Source organism: Eucyclogobius newberryi, unplaced genomic scaffold (assembly GCF_026437365.1).
Source record: "Eucyclogobius newberryi isolate DKJ021-1_F unplaced genomic scaffold, fEucNew1.0.hap1 SCAF_4, whole genome shotgun sequence".
Classification (NCBI taxonomy): domain Eukaryota; kingdom Metazoa; phylum Chordata; class Actinopteri; order Gobiiformes; family Gobiidae; genus Eucyclogobius; species Eucyclogobius newberryi.
Genome location: NW_027316056.1, coordinates 38,505,312 through 38,520,118, shown reverse-complemented (window position 1 = coordinate 38,520,118; position 14,807 = coordinate 38,505,312). Strand labels below are relative to the sequence as shown.

The 14,807-nt window shown below is 51.6% G+C and overlaps 1 protein-coding gene across 1 annotated transcript; it reads right to left on the bottom strand.

Annotated features, from left to right (window-relative positions):
* Positions 1-747: 747 nt before the first annotated feature.
* LOC140377631 (guanine nucleotide exchange protein SMCR8-like) lies at positions 748-14,258 on the bottom strand. Its single transcript, XM_072463111.1, has 7 exons — positions 13,657-14,258; positions 9,849-10,255; positions 8,383-8,882; positions 7,301-7,534; positions 3,250-4,383; positions 2,158-2,644; positions 748-1,510 (listed from the first exon to the last, which is right to left on the bottom strand). The coding sequence occupies exons 1-7, from the start codon at positions 13,843-13,845 to the stop codon at positions 1,123-1,125; spliced, it is 3,339 nt and encodes a 1,112-aa protein (XP_072319212.1). The 5' UTR covers positions 13,846-14,258; the 3' UTR covers positions 748-1,122.
* Positions 14,259-14,807: the final 549 nt, after the last annotated feature.

Genomic DNA, 14,807 nt, shown 5'->3' with positions numbered 1-14,807 from the left:
AGTCTGTTTTTGGCAAAAAATATTGGACAGGAAGTCTTTAACCATAAGGAGTTGTAGTTTGCTTCAGTAAATGAAACACTCAGAAATCACTCTGTTTCAATTCACCCAGATAATTAAGGAAAAGGGATAAACCTAAAGTCTCTTGCTCAGTTTTTATGTCACGTCATCCTCTTCCTTCATTTAAAGTGTTTTATATCCTGAAACATCAAATATACAATGAGAATAAGTTGATGTTTAGGACCTGTTTGATATCTTTCTCCGCTGCTGCTAAGGGACTGCTCACGACTGTCACCCTCTTTTCCATGTCGTACCTGGTGAACAGTACGTACTGTAAGTCCACGTCACATGATTTCACTTTCATTTGTCCCGTGTCTTAATCGTGTTCCTCTTGAGTTTTTAGGCCGTCAAAAGTGGAGCGTGAGCATCCCAAATGAAAGCTGACCATGGTGAGGCCGCTTATGATTCTGTTATTACACACTTTACCAGCGGTGTTATTACACACTTTACCCGCGGTGTTATTACACTTTTCTCACCTTCGTGTTGGCTTTGACTCCACTCAAACAGCAATACTGCCCTGAGATTTTAATTATAGCCTTTGAAATCAAAAATAAATATTGTCTTTACTGTGTTCTCAGATGTCCAGCAGAGGGCGCCTGCACAGATGAATTCCTGCTGATGCCAGTGGACTTCCTGTTTGTCACTTTATTCAGTTCTGAAGCGAGCGCTAAAGACCAAACTGTTTTTTTAAAGTATTTTTATTTTGTCAAATGTCTGCACAATCACTGAAGATTTTATGTTTACAAGTGTTAAATAAAAGTCCAGGTTCTGTTAAAAAGGTGTAAAGTGTGTTATTCTGCAGTGTTTGATCATCTTTACATTTCAGTTTAAGCCTGAGAACGTCTCATCTAAAGATTCTCAGAAAACAATAAAACAGAAGCAAAATGATCTGTTCAAACATTAGAAAAGTGCACGAGTAAAACTCATTTCAGCTGCGATTCAGATTCACCTTTGGGCTCAAAGTATTGCGCTGTCCCGGACGTGTCCCGGGCTCTAGGGGGCAGCAGTGTCCCGGACGTGTCCCGGGCTCTAGGGGGCAGCAGTGTCCCGGGTGTGTCCCGGGCTCTAGGGGGCAGCAGTGTTCCTATGCAGAGGCACAGAGCTGTAGCTGAAGTCTAACACTGGGGGGCCTCGGCCCGCGTGGTGCTGGGCCATGAGGTCCGACAGGAAGTGCAGTACTCTGTGGTCACAGTGGGTCAGCAGAGGGCGCTGTCTGTGAGGGCAGAAGGTGTAGAGCAGAGCCTGGTTTTGGAGCGCGCTCAGTTCACTCTCCACGTGCAGCAGGAACGTCAGGCCTTTGCTAAAGCCACACCGAGCGTCTGCCAGCCGGCCAATCAGAGCGCCCGAGTAAGGCGGGGCCCTCAGGGTCCTGTGGTCCAGGTCCAGCACACTCAGGTAACGGCTGTAGCGGCTCAGAGCGGTCACCACGGCGGCAGAGGCGCTGCCCGACACCCTAAGGCACAAACGGCCCAGTTAGAACAGAGATGTTACCGCTTTGTCTCTATGGAGACGAGATCATTCTAATGTAATGTACTGGCCATGATATGTAGGTCAGATCTGTGGAGAGGCGACCCGGCTCACAGGCATCTTCAGGGTATTTTTTAGCAATGAAAAAAATCATAAATGCAAGGTGGGTTTAGTGTGATGGGCGCTCTGTGGGGCGCTCTGTGGGGCGCTCTGTGGGGCGCTCTGTGGGGCGCTCTGTGGGGCGCTCTGTGGGGCGATCTGTGGGGCGCTCTGTGGGGCGCTCTGTGGGGCGCTCTGTGGGGCGCTCTGTGGGGCGCTCTGTGGGGCGCTCTGTGGGCGCTCTGTGGGGCGATCTGTGGGGCGATCTGTGGGGCGCTCTGTGGGGCGCTCTGTGGGGCGCTCTGTGGGGCGCTCTGTGGGGCGCTCTGTGGGGCGCTCTGTGGGCGCTCTGTGGGGCGCTCTGTGGGGCGATCTGTGGGGCGATCTGTGGGGCGATCTGTGGGGGCGCTCTGTGGGGCGCTCTGTGGGGTAATCTGTGGGGTAATCTGTGGGGCGCTCTGTGGGGCGCTCTGTGGGGCGCTCTGTGGGGCGCTCTGTGGGGCGCTCTGTGGGGCGCTCTGTGGGGTGTTCTACCTGCGTATGCCGATGAGCCTCCAGACGAGCAGGTCTGTGAGCTGCAGAGGGCTGGTCAGACTGGGCTGGACGGCGCGCTGGTCAGGACCGGGCGCGGGCACAAACAGGCTCAGCCCGTCCACCACCTTCCTCACCAGAGCCTCGTCCCCCCCGAGCACCACCAGGGGGCGCCCGAACAGCAGGCAGTAGAGCACGTGCTGGAAGAAGGAGTGCTGCTTGAGGAAGCGCAGCGCCCGCAGCCCCGCCTTCCTGCGCCTCCTGCGCCTCCTCCTGAGGCCCCGGGCGGAGCAGAGCATGGACAGGGCGGAGTGGTCAGAGGAGCCGGTGGCACTGGTGCAGTCCGAGCGCTCGTCCACGCTGAGCAGCCGGACAGGAGCGGCGCCGCCCTGTGACCAGCGAGTGACCGCAGACAGGGAGGTGGCTTGGAGCGACTGCACCAGCGAGAGAGGGCCAGGGGCGGGGCCGTCCGAGGGGAGGAGGCGGGGCTCTGCTGTGGGGCAGACACATGGTTTACATGGGACTATGAAGAGATTGTACCTTTAAAGTAGATTTCTGCAGAGGGGGAGGAGCCAAAAGTAAGAGTAACCGCACTTTAAAATATGAAATACTCGAGTAGAAGTACAAACTGATCAAAATAGTATAATATACACAAGTAAGAGTAAAAAAATGGTGCATCTCAGACGCAAAACTTCAACTGTGGAAATAATAGATGGAGACATGTGGAGAGTACTTCGACAGGGACGACAGGGACGACATAACTCTTTGAGCTTCTTTCCTTTAGATTTAGTCTGGATCAGTTTGTTTTTTTATAATAAAAGGAAAAACCAACATTACATTGTGAACATTACAGTAGATCCACATTTGAGCGCCACCTGCTGGTCCAGACGTGTTCTGACTCCATAGTACAATATTGTACTGCTACACAGTACAATATTATTGTACTGTGTAGCAGTCGTTTCAGTAAAAGTATTTTCTCACTGAGTAAATCTGACAAAAGCTTTAAGTCGACAAATGAAATGATTTAAACATGTGTTTCTGGCTCCGCCCCTTCGGACAGGACTGAGTCTGGTATTTTAAAGTAAAAGTACTCGCCTGCTGCTGACCCGTGCTCCTCCTGGACACGCCTGCTCTTCAGCCTGACCACTGGCAGAGGCTCAGGAGGTACTTCAGGAGGAGGTACTTCTGGAGGCACTTCATAGTGTACTTCGGAGTGTACTTCATAGTGTACTTCGGAGTGCACTTCGGAGTGCACTTCGGAGTGCACTTCGGAGTGCACTTCGGGAGGCACTTCGGAGTGCACTTCGGGAGGCACTTCGGAGTGCACTTCGGGAGGTACTTCGGAGTGCACTTCGGGAGGTACTTCGGAGTGTTCTTCGGGAGGCACTTCGGAGTATACTTCGGGAGGCACTTCGGAGTATACTTCGGGAGGCACTTCGGAGTGTACTTCGGGAGGCACTTCGGAGTGTACTTCGGGAGGCACTTCGGAGTGTACTTCGGGAGGCACTTCGGAGTGTACTTCGGGAGGCACTTCGGAGTATACTTCGGGAGGCACTTCGGAGTGTACTTCGGGAGGCACTTCGGGAGGCACTTCGGAGTGTACTTCAGGAGGTACTTCGCAGTGTACTTCAGGAGGTACTTCGCAGTGTACTTCGGAGTGTACTTCGGGAGGTACTTTGGAGTGTACTTCAGGAGGTACTTCGCAGTATACTTCAGAGTGTACTTCAGAGTGTACTTCGGGAGGCACTTCGGAGTGTACTTCTGAGTGTACTTCAGGAATTACTTCGCAGTGTACTTCAGAGTGTACTTCAGAGTGTACTTCGGGAGGTACTTCAGAGTGTACTTTGGGAGGTACTTTGGAGTGTACTTCGGGAGGTACTTCCGGAGGTACTTCGGAGTGTACTTCGGGAGGTACTTCCGGAGGTACTTCGGAGTGTACTTCGGGAGGTACTTCAGGAGGTACTTCAGGAGGTACCTCAGGCTGTACTTCGGAGTGTACCTCAGGCTGCACCCCGCCCTGTGCCCCGTCCCCCTCCCCGCCGGTCAGAGGCCAGAGCTCCGCCTCCTCTGTGATGGCGCTCAGGTCCTCGGGGACGATGGAGTCGGTGGTGCTGAGGACCTCGATGCTGTCCTCGCTGTTGGCTCTGCGGGCGAACACCCGGCCCCGCCTCAGGCCCAGGTCTGTGGGCGCACGCTTGGCTGAGAGCTCCACCATCAGGCCCGGAGGCTCTGTGCACCACACAAGACAATTATGTCATAGTACTGCATATGTTCAGAGTGAAGGGCAAACCAAATATATGAACTTTACTATATTGTATTACCAACTATATTCATTTTACGAGACTGTATTAAACTATATTTTGATATATTATGAAGAACTCCTTCAGAGACCAGAGCGGTGCAGAGGAGGAGACCAGAGAGGTGCAGAGGAGGAGACCAGAGAGGTGCAGAGGAGGAGACCAGAGGTGCAGAGGAGGAGACCAGAGGTGCAGAGGAGGAGACCAGAGAGGTGCAGAGGAGGAGACCAGAGGTGCAGAGGAGGAGACCAGAGGTGCAGAGGAGGAGACCAGAAGTGCAGAGGAGGAGACCAGAGAGGTACAGAGGAGGAGAGACCAGAGAGGTGCAGAGGAGGAGACCAGAGGTGCAGAGGAGGAGACCAGAGAGGTGTCACCCTTCATATTACGCCCTATCGTAATGTTCTAAATGCACGAGCAGAGCTGGGACAGCGGCGCGTCCGGACCCCTCGCCTAAGTCGCCGTCACATTGGATTGGTGAGCGCTCTGTTTATCTGTATTAGAATTGTACTGACAAGATTAAACATTTGATTCATTCTGATTGTTCTGATTCTGGCCCTTTCTTTCATAAACGTGCACGCCGACAGTAGTAAAGGTTCAAGAGTACTTTATGCCTTTCATAGACAGTAGAACAGTTTGCTGGGGCATTCTGACACATTAAAGGATGAAAAATCTTTTTTCATGAGCCCTGTTACCATGGTTACCATGGTTTCCCCACATCCAAAGCTCTCCAAGTGTTTTCTCTTCCAGTGCTTTTGACATGTTTGCATCTCGGGGCGTGGCCAGAACACCTGACAGTACGAACACACACATGACCAACGACCGAAACGTGGCTCTTCAGTAAACCGATCACTGGTGTTGGGCGGGGCCAGTGGGCGGGGCCAGGTGTCAGCATTACTCAAACACTCATGACAAATAAAACTGTTTCAAGAGGAATCGTACCTTAATTCTTAGACATAACTGGGGAAAAGAAGGGCTCTTTGGACAGAGGAAGAGTGGGGACACGTTCATCACAGTGGAGGGGGAAGGCGGCCCACCCTCGTGCATTCTGGGACGTTTACCTCAGGTCTGAGCACAGCTTTGTGAACATTACACTCAAAATCTTACACATATTCATCTCGTCTTAATTAGAAAACCTAGTTTTTGTTGTTTCTTTTTTTCTATCAGAGAAAAGGTAAGAGATGATGTCATGACCTTGATGTTTTGGTCGTTGTCGCGACGAGTTGAAAGAGCTGTTATTCTCAGGCCTGACCACGCCTCCTGGTCACGCCCCCAGTCACGCTCCCTGGCCACGCCCCCCACTGGTTGTCATGCAAGTTGCGTCGTTGACCTGGAGTTTGTATTTATTGGACTCTCGGTTGACGATCCTTGAACTGTCCCAGTCCATAATGTGGTCATTGTGTTTGCAGTGATCTGATCAGTCATGTCGACCGTCGCCTAGCAACAGCAGCTCTTAAAGGTGCCATAACATGCTTTTTTTCACGTTTCGTAGTCTATAATAATAATAATAATAATAATAACTTTTGTTTATATAGCGCTTTTCAGTGACCCAAAGACGCTGAACATAATAAAAAAAAAGGGGGGGGTATTTACAGACAGGGGGGACAACACGTGCAGAACACATTAATATACAGATAAAATGAACAAGACAGAAGAAGTAGAGAGAAAAAGATGGGGATGTAACAGGGGGTAGAAGAGTAGGCAATGGGGTAGAGGAGGCTAGGGGTAGGGGAGGTCATAGGCTTGGGTGAAGAGGTATGTTTTTAGGCGGGATTTGAATGTTGTGAGTGAGGGAGAGTGGCGGACAGGTTGGGGGAGGGAGTTCCAGAGTCGGGGTGCTGTTCGGGAGAACGCTCTGTCGCCAAAAGTTTTGAGTCGGGATGTTGGTGCAGTCAGGGTGAGAGAGGAGGAGGATCGGAGAGCTCGGGTGGGGCGGTGGGGGATGAGGAGGTCAGACAGGTAGGGGGGGGCAAGGTGGTGAAGAGCTTTGAAGGTGAGGAGGAGTATTTTAAAGTTTATGCGCTGCTTGATGGGGAGCCAATGGAGAGAGCGGAGAACGGGAGTGATGTGATCACGGGACCGGGTGTGGGTGAGGAGGCGGGCAGCGGAGTTTTGGACCATTTGGAGTCCATGGAGGGAATGGGAGGAGATGCCAGTGAGGAGGGAGTTGCAGTAGTCGAGGCGGGAGGAGATGAAGGCATGGATGAGGGATTCAGCAGCGGGGAGGGTGAGGCAGTGTCGGATTTTGGCGATGCGGCGGAGGTGGAAGTATGAGGTCTTGACAATGTGGCTGACATGGGGAGTGTATAATTGATAATAATAAGGGTTGTGCAACACCCTTAACATAATAGTTAAGAAATATCACCCAGACCTTGGACCCCCTCACCAACCCGGACATGCAGACGGCGCGACCTTCAGATCAACACTACTTTGAGACTAAATAAATCTGGTGTTTATTCTACCGCGTGCGCAGAACAGATATATCTATAGATCTATATATGAGGGGGATGATGACGCGTGCCTGGGGTTGTGACGCGGTCTTGTGTCTACCCCCCGTCAGTTAAGAGATTTGCGGAAAGGAGATAGTCTGTTCTGTAGCTAAAAACTGCGGGAATCAATCTAAAAAACACTCTGGACATATATGAACCACAAATAGCAATGTAAGAAGGTTAAAAGCTCTGAAAAGTCGATTTTGCATGTTATGGGACCTTTAAGACACGTCACACACACCGACAGTCCAAACACGTCATGGTTACGTCATGTCAGAACTATTGTCTGATATAAGGGTCCTTTAAGACTTTCCTCAGAGCGCCACCTCGTGACATCAGCAGGTGCCGCACGGTGAATCGTACCTTTGCCCTCGCCGCCGCTGAGGCCCTGCTGTGCGCGGAAAGACTTCTCCGTCCCCAGCACCTCGATGCTGTCGCTGCTGCTCGCGCTTCCGGTCATTTCCATGGAAACGCCGGGGTCAGGGGTCACCGCACGTCTGCGCTCCGCCTCCATCTTTATGGGGAGCTCCTCCACACAGGAGTAGAAGGACTCCAGGCTGGGCGGGTCTGCATCAGGGGCCTCGGAGCCGCTCGGACCTGCTCACAGTGACCACAGGGGGGCAGCGGTCAGTCGACGCCCTACATTTATCTACAACAGCGTTTCATCTGGATCTCTAAAGCCACGTTTCCACTGGTTCACTTTGGAGCAGATGGAACGGTCCCAAAGTGTCCCGACTGTCTGGCCCGTTTAAGTAACCCAAAGTGGGCCGCGAGTGGTCTGGCTCAAGAGCACAGACTCGGAAGACAAGAGGGCGAAAAGCAGACACACGGAAAGGAATCTCGCCAAACGCCCTCTTGATCTCGTGATAAACGGCCACATTTCCGCTGATGCCGTTTCCAGTTTATCCAGTCATTTTGCATCTGATCTGAGACATTTCCAGCGCGTGATGATCCAAACCAACGCGTTACATAAAGAGAAGTTAAAGCGAGAAGTGAAACACGCAGGAAAACACGAGGAGAACTCGCTCCAAAGTGAACCAGTCGAAACGTGGCTTAACTGAACGCAAAGAAAACAAAGGAAATCTGGTGTCACAGCAGCCGATGGAGCCCCCCCCTCCCCCGAGAGCAGAGCCCCCCCGGGCGCATAGCCCCCCCCCCCAAGAACAGAGCCCCCCCCCGAGAGCAGAGCCCCCCCGGGCGCATAGCCCCCCCCCAAAGAACAGAGCCCCCCCCCCGAGAGCAGAGCCCCCCTTCACTGCACCACCGGCAAAATACATCCCACACGGTTGAACGTACGGGCCGAAAAGGGGCGGGAACCTTCTGGCGTTACAGGAAGTGACGCAATGCTTAATACAAGTATGTCACACCCAAACAGGAAGTACAATTATGAACTTGAAAAATGAAGGCATTTCGAGTCAAATCTGAACTATAATCATGGAACTCACCTCTGACCCGGGGCTTCTCCTCCTCCTCTTCCTCCCCCTCGCCATCGTCGCTCTCCCACAGCTCAAACAGGAAGTGGGTGAGCGCCAGGCCTTTGGAGAGCGAGCCGAGGGCGGAGGACGTCCTCAGCACGCCGAGGTCGCCGCGCAGCCGGGCCTCGGCGTCCGCCAGCTGCTCCTTCATCAGCGTCAGGAAGTACGGGTTGCACAGCTCGGGAAGGGTCTTGAGGCGGTGCCTGGGGGCCGGGGCGGGCGGGAAGAGGAGGGAGGAGTCTGGGAGCGAGTCGGCGGTGTCGTAGGGCAGGAAGTCGGGCTGCTTGAGCTTCCTGTTGGGGTACGAAGTGACCTGGCGCAGGAGCTCGCGGTGGGTCAGGATGGAGAGGTCCAAGGCCTCCAGTTCCGAGGGTTCTGCCGACGCCCGGGCGTTCTCTGGCCACGCCCAGGCCTTCCCTGCCGAGGTCGGGGAAAGGACAGCCTCTCGCTTCAGGGACAGGCGCTCGAATCTGAAGACCACAACAACAGGGACAAAAGAGGGTTCTTTTAGAGTTCAGGGCCGGACACATGGTTCCCTTCCTATTCACCAGCTGGATAGGGCCCGCCTCCCGTGTAAAAATAAAGGGGTAAAACTGCCCCTCGTTAATGACGTGACCCCAAATAACTGGCCCTTATGACAGCTGAGCATCATGCTGTGGCACTGGCCCCCATGCCTAGGGCCCTCATGCCAACCCGCATGCTTAGGGCCCGCATGCTTAGAGCCCTCATGCTTAGAGCCCCCATGCTTAGAGCCCCCATGCTTAGAGCCCCCATGCTTAGGGCCCGCATGCTTAGAGCCCCCATGCTTAGAGCCCTCATGCTTAGAGCCCCCATGCTTAGAGCCCCCATGCTTAGAGCCCCCATGCTTAGAGCCCCCATGCTTAGAGCCCCCATGCTTAGAGCCCCCATGCCACGCCTTTTTGACATTTTATTTGAATAATGCTAATGTCAGGATTATTTTTATAGTTGATAGATCATGATTAGTTGATTAACTGTAGCAGTCTTTTTTTTGTTAATTTACATTTACATGTCACCGACTCTCGCAGTGCATTGTGGTCTTTATCGACCGGTCTAGTGACCATCGCGGAACACTACTTTTCATGGTGCATTGTGGGAAATTTTGAGTGCACCTGTTTTCCACCTGCCGGACCCCGAGGCTGCGTAACGATTCAAATAATCACACCAAGCTCAGGGATGTGGGCGGGGATGTGGGCGGGGATGTGGGCGGGGATGTGGGCGGGGATGGGGGGTAGGTGTGAATCGATCGATCAAACTACAACTAACGATGCGCAAACGCAACACGAGGTCAAAAGCTCGTTTAAGTCAAGTTAACGAGATGTGTCCGCTTAAACCACAAAGGGTCCACACATTCACAGCCTCGCGAGCGTTTCCAATGTGGGTGGCCCCGTGGGCCCCGTGGCCCCCGTGGCACTCACTCGAGCTGCTGGAGCTTCCTCTGCAGCTCTGTGGAGAACATCTGCCTGTTGCCCGTCTTCAGACTGTCCGAGGCGCGGGAGAAGCCGCTGGACAGCTCCATGAAGTTCTCCATGAGCTTGGCCTGGTCCGAGCACACGTAGGCCATGCAGAAGGGGCGCACCATGCCCCTGGCCTCCAGGTCCAACAGGGTCACGTGGTGGACGTAGGCGTAGGCGTCCTCGGCCGAGTCGCCCAGCACCACGCGCGAGTCCTCGCTGAAGTTGAGCCGGGGTCCGGGGCACGGGTGCGGGGCGGGGCCGGACGCCTGGTAGTCCACGGACATGAGCCGCACTGAGAAGTGGTTGAGGTCAAAGGAGCCGGTCACCCTCGGGTCGTCCGGGATGGTGAGGACGGGGGACGGGCCCACCTAGGGACGAGACACACACATACAGAGACACACACACACACACACACACACACACACAGAGACACACACACACACACACACACACACAGAGAGAGAGACAGACACAGAGACACAAACACGCACAGAGAGAGACAGACACAGAGACACACACACGCACAGAGAGAGACACACACGCACAGAGAGAGACACACACACACACACACACACACACAAGCACAGACACACACAAGCACAGAGAGACACACACACGCTCAGAGACACACACGCACACAGAGACACACACGCACACAGAGACACACACACACACAGAGACACACACACACACGCACACAGAGACACACACAGAGACACACACACACACAGAGAGAGACACACGCGCACACACACACACGCACAGAGAGACACACACACGCACAGAGAGAGACACACACGCACAGAGAGAGACACACACGCACACAGAGACACACACGCACACAGAGACACACACGCACACAGAGACACACACGCACACAGAGACACACACGCACACAGAGACACACACAGAGACACACACAGAGACACATACAGAGACACACAGACACACACACACACACACACACACACAGAGAGACACACACGCACACAGAGACACACACGCACGCACACAGAGACACACACGCACACAGAGACACACACACGCACACAGAGACACACATACACACACACACAGACACACACACACACACACACACAGAGAGACACACACACACACACAGAGAGACACACACACACACACACACAGAGAGAGACACACACACGCACAGAGAGAGACACACACACGCACACACAAACGCACACAGAGACACACACACGCACAGAGACACACACACACGCACACAGAGACACACACACACACGCACAGAGACACACACGCACGCACACACACACACAGACACACACACAGACACACACACGCACGCACACACACGCACAGAGACACACACACACACGCACAGAGACACACACGCACGCACACACACACACAGACACACGCACGCACACACACACACACACACACACACACACACACACACAGAGACACACACAGACACACACAGACACACGCACGCACACACACACACACACACACACACACAGACACACACAGACACAGGGTTAAAGGGGCTTCACGGGACATTTACTCATGTTTAAAGAAGATGTATTGAGCTTTATCCTTCACAACAGCGTTTCCTCCTCATTCGTTTGAGTTCATCTCGTGTTGTCCCGCTGCTGAGCCGCAGAAAATTCCTGTTTTCACCTACCCCCTGTCCCCGCCCACCCCCCTGTACTTAGTTGCGATTGTTTGCTTTAAGATTTAAAGACTCAGTGACACATGTAGAGTGCTAAAACGTTCCAAAATAAATAAACACCTGACAAAGTGCTACTTGTCACGGTGAAAGAAGAGGCGGGGCTTAGCAGTTCTGCAGTTCTGAACAGGAAGTCCATGAAGCGGTGTCTGTAACGACTCCGTTTTAGATCATTATTGTGGTTTATGATGAACAAAATGTATAACTGTTCATAGTTTTGGCCGGGGTGCAACTTATACTTATACTTATACTCCAGAGCGACTTATGTGATATTATTTGTTATTTTCACACTTGCAACCGCATTTCATACTCCAGTGAGACTTATATATGTTTTTTTCTTCTCGATTATGCATTTTTTGGCTGGTGCGACTTATACTCTGGAAAAAACAGGTAAATGTCAAATGAATTTCTACAGCATATTTACAATAAACTAAAAAAGGTAAAAAAAAGGTGTGTGTAAGAGCCTGTAATATACAAAAGTGAAAGTACTGTATTCTACTCGAGTTCCCCAGAACATTCTTTCATTTCTATTAAACGTTAATTGTAAACACAATGTTCTTCTGTTTCTTTATTAACGAACGATCCATTTTCTTTCCACAAATGAATCAAGTAACGAGCTCAGAAACGTTGTATTCCAAAGCTTTAAATGACCTAAAGATGCACAGTCATATTTTTAGAGGCGTGTCCAGCGTCTCCTTTAGGACACGTCTTTGCAGAGAATGTTCTGGACTAATCAAACGTGTCTTCTAATGCAAATGAATCCCATATTTAAGTAAACAACGAGCTTATGTCATGATATTTGTGTCTGGAACATTCCAAGCAGGTGGCGGACCCTTCACCAGAAAAGTTACACAGAGCAGCTTTAAATAGAACGGAGCAGGTTCAATAAAAAACACTTTGTCCACAGGTCTGTAGGTTCTTTATGTTGTTCTGGAGAGGAACCAGCAGGGACCAAAACATGGACCAGAACGGGACAAGACCAGGTCAAAACAGGACCAAACCTGGACTAAACCAAGACCAAAAACCAAGACCAAAACAGGACCAAACCAAGACCAAAACAGGACCAAACCAAGACCAAAACAGGACTAAACCAAGACCAAAACAAGACCAGAGCAGGACCAAACCAAGACCAGAGCAGGACCAAACCAAGACCAAAAGAGGACCAAAACAAGACCAAAAGAGGACCCAAACAAGACCAAAGAAAGACCAAAAGACGACCCAAACAAGACCAAACCAGGACCAAAGCAGGACCAAAGCAGGACCAAAACAGGACCAAACCTAGACCAAACCAAGATCAAAATAGGACCAAAACAAGACCAAAAGAGGACCCAAACAAGACCAACCCTAGACCAAACCAAGACTAAAGCAGGACCAAAGCAGGACCAAAACAAGACCAAAACAGGACCAAAACAAGACCAAAACAGGACCAAAGCAGGACCAATGCAGGACCAAAACAAGACCAAAACAGGACCAAAATAGGACCAAAGCAGGACCAAAGCAAGACCAAAACAGGACCAAACCTAGACCAAACGAAGACCAAAGCAGGAACAAAACAAGACCAAAAGAGGACCCAAAAAAGATCAAAACAGGACCCAAACAGGACCAAAACAAGAGAAAAATAGGAATCTTCTTGTCCCTGTCATAAGTCATAAGTGTTATGGGCCAGATTGACAATAATCGAGTTGTCTTTTTATCACAGACTTAATGTGAAACACTTTATGGAGTGAGATAAACCAGAGGAAAGTGAAAGTAGAAAAGTATCTTATTTTACTACATTATAGAGCAGGCACGTGTACTTTCTATTACTTAGTTTGGTCCTGAAGGATTTACTGGACATGTCATATATATTTATATCATATATTTGAATATTCCGTGTCCTCACGCGGTCACGTGGTGTGGTCAAGAGCCAACTCTTTATTTGTATTTGAACAGAACATTTTTCACACTTGTACTAGAGACTGTGTACACCCCATATACATGTATATTGATGTATATTGATGTATATTGATGTATATTGATGTATATTGATGTATATTGATGTATATAGAAGTGCACCTGCTCGCAGAACTCCGCCACCAGGACGAAGTCGCGGCTGAAGCGCGCGCGGCAGCTCCAGGGGTTGTCCGCGCGCGGCGGCGGCACCGACAGCTCCTCCGGGAGACTCACGGCCTCGTGCGGCTCACACTGCGGCTCCGTGAAGCCCTCTGCCCCGGAGAAGGCCAGCACGTCCGGGGAGCCGATCATGACCGCGGTGGTCCTGGCGCGGCGGCGGGAGCGGGAGGCGCATCAGACGCGGCGCGGGGACGACGCGCGCGCTCCTCCGGCATGTCACGTCCTCCGCGTGAACACCGTAAACTCTCGTCACCGTGCGGGGTCCGGTGTGAATGACGGCGGGTTTAGAGCGCGGTTCACCACTTTACAAGTTCAAACTCCGCCGTAAACAAACGGTGCCGCGAGAGTCCCGTGGGCGCAGCAGTCACACGCTCCGCCGCGGCTCGTGACCTTCTGTCGGTTCCTTTTTCGGGGGTAAATCTGGGGCGTCCGTGACTTTGACACGCGGGGCTCGTGTCGCGAGGTCGTGTTGTGGGGTCCGCGCTCCGGCCGCGTGCTGTGAGAGCCCCCCCTCCGCGCGCGCGCTGTCCTGACCGGGTCCGGGACATCTGACACTGGGTCAAGTCACCGCGAGGTGAGGCAATATCCGGTTAGCCTTTTCAAAATAAACGTAGGCACGTGACCTGTCCTGTAACACACACGTGACTTATGATTAGCCATTAAAGTTATAATGAAAGGGACAATATCTGGAAAGTCAAAGTTCAAAGAGATAATAGAGTCAATGTTCAGCGACGTCATGTGACCAGCTTCAGTCCAGGGGAAGTGACCGCTCTGTCCTCTTGACCATGAACTCTCTGAAAGTCTCTGAAGTCTCTAAAGTCTCTGAAGTCTCTAAAGTCTCTAAAGTCTCTAAAGTCTCTGAAGTCTCTGAAGTCTCTGAAGTCTCTAAAGTCTCTAAAGTCTCTAAAGTCTCTAAAGTCTCTGAAGTCTCTAAAGTCTCTAAAGTCTCTGAAGTCTCTGAAGTCTCTGAAGTCTCTAAAGTCTCTGAAGTCTCTAAAGTCTCTAAAGTCTCTAAAGTCTCTGAAGTCTCTGAAGTCTCTGAAGTCTCTGAAGTCTCTAGTCTCTAAAGTCTCTAAAGTCTCTGAAGTCTCTAA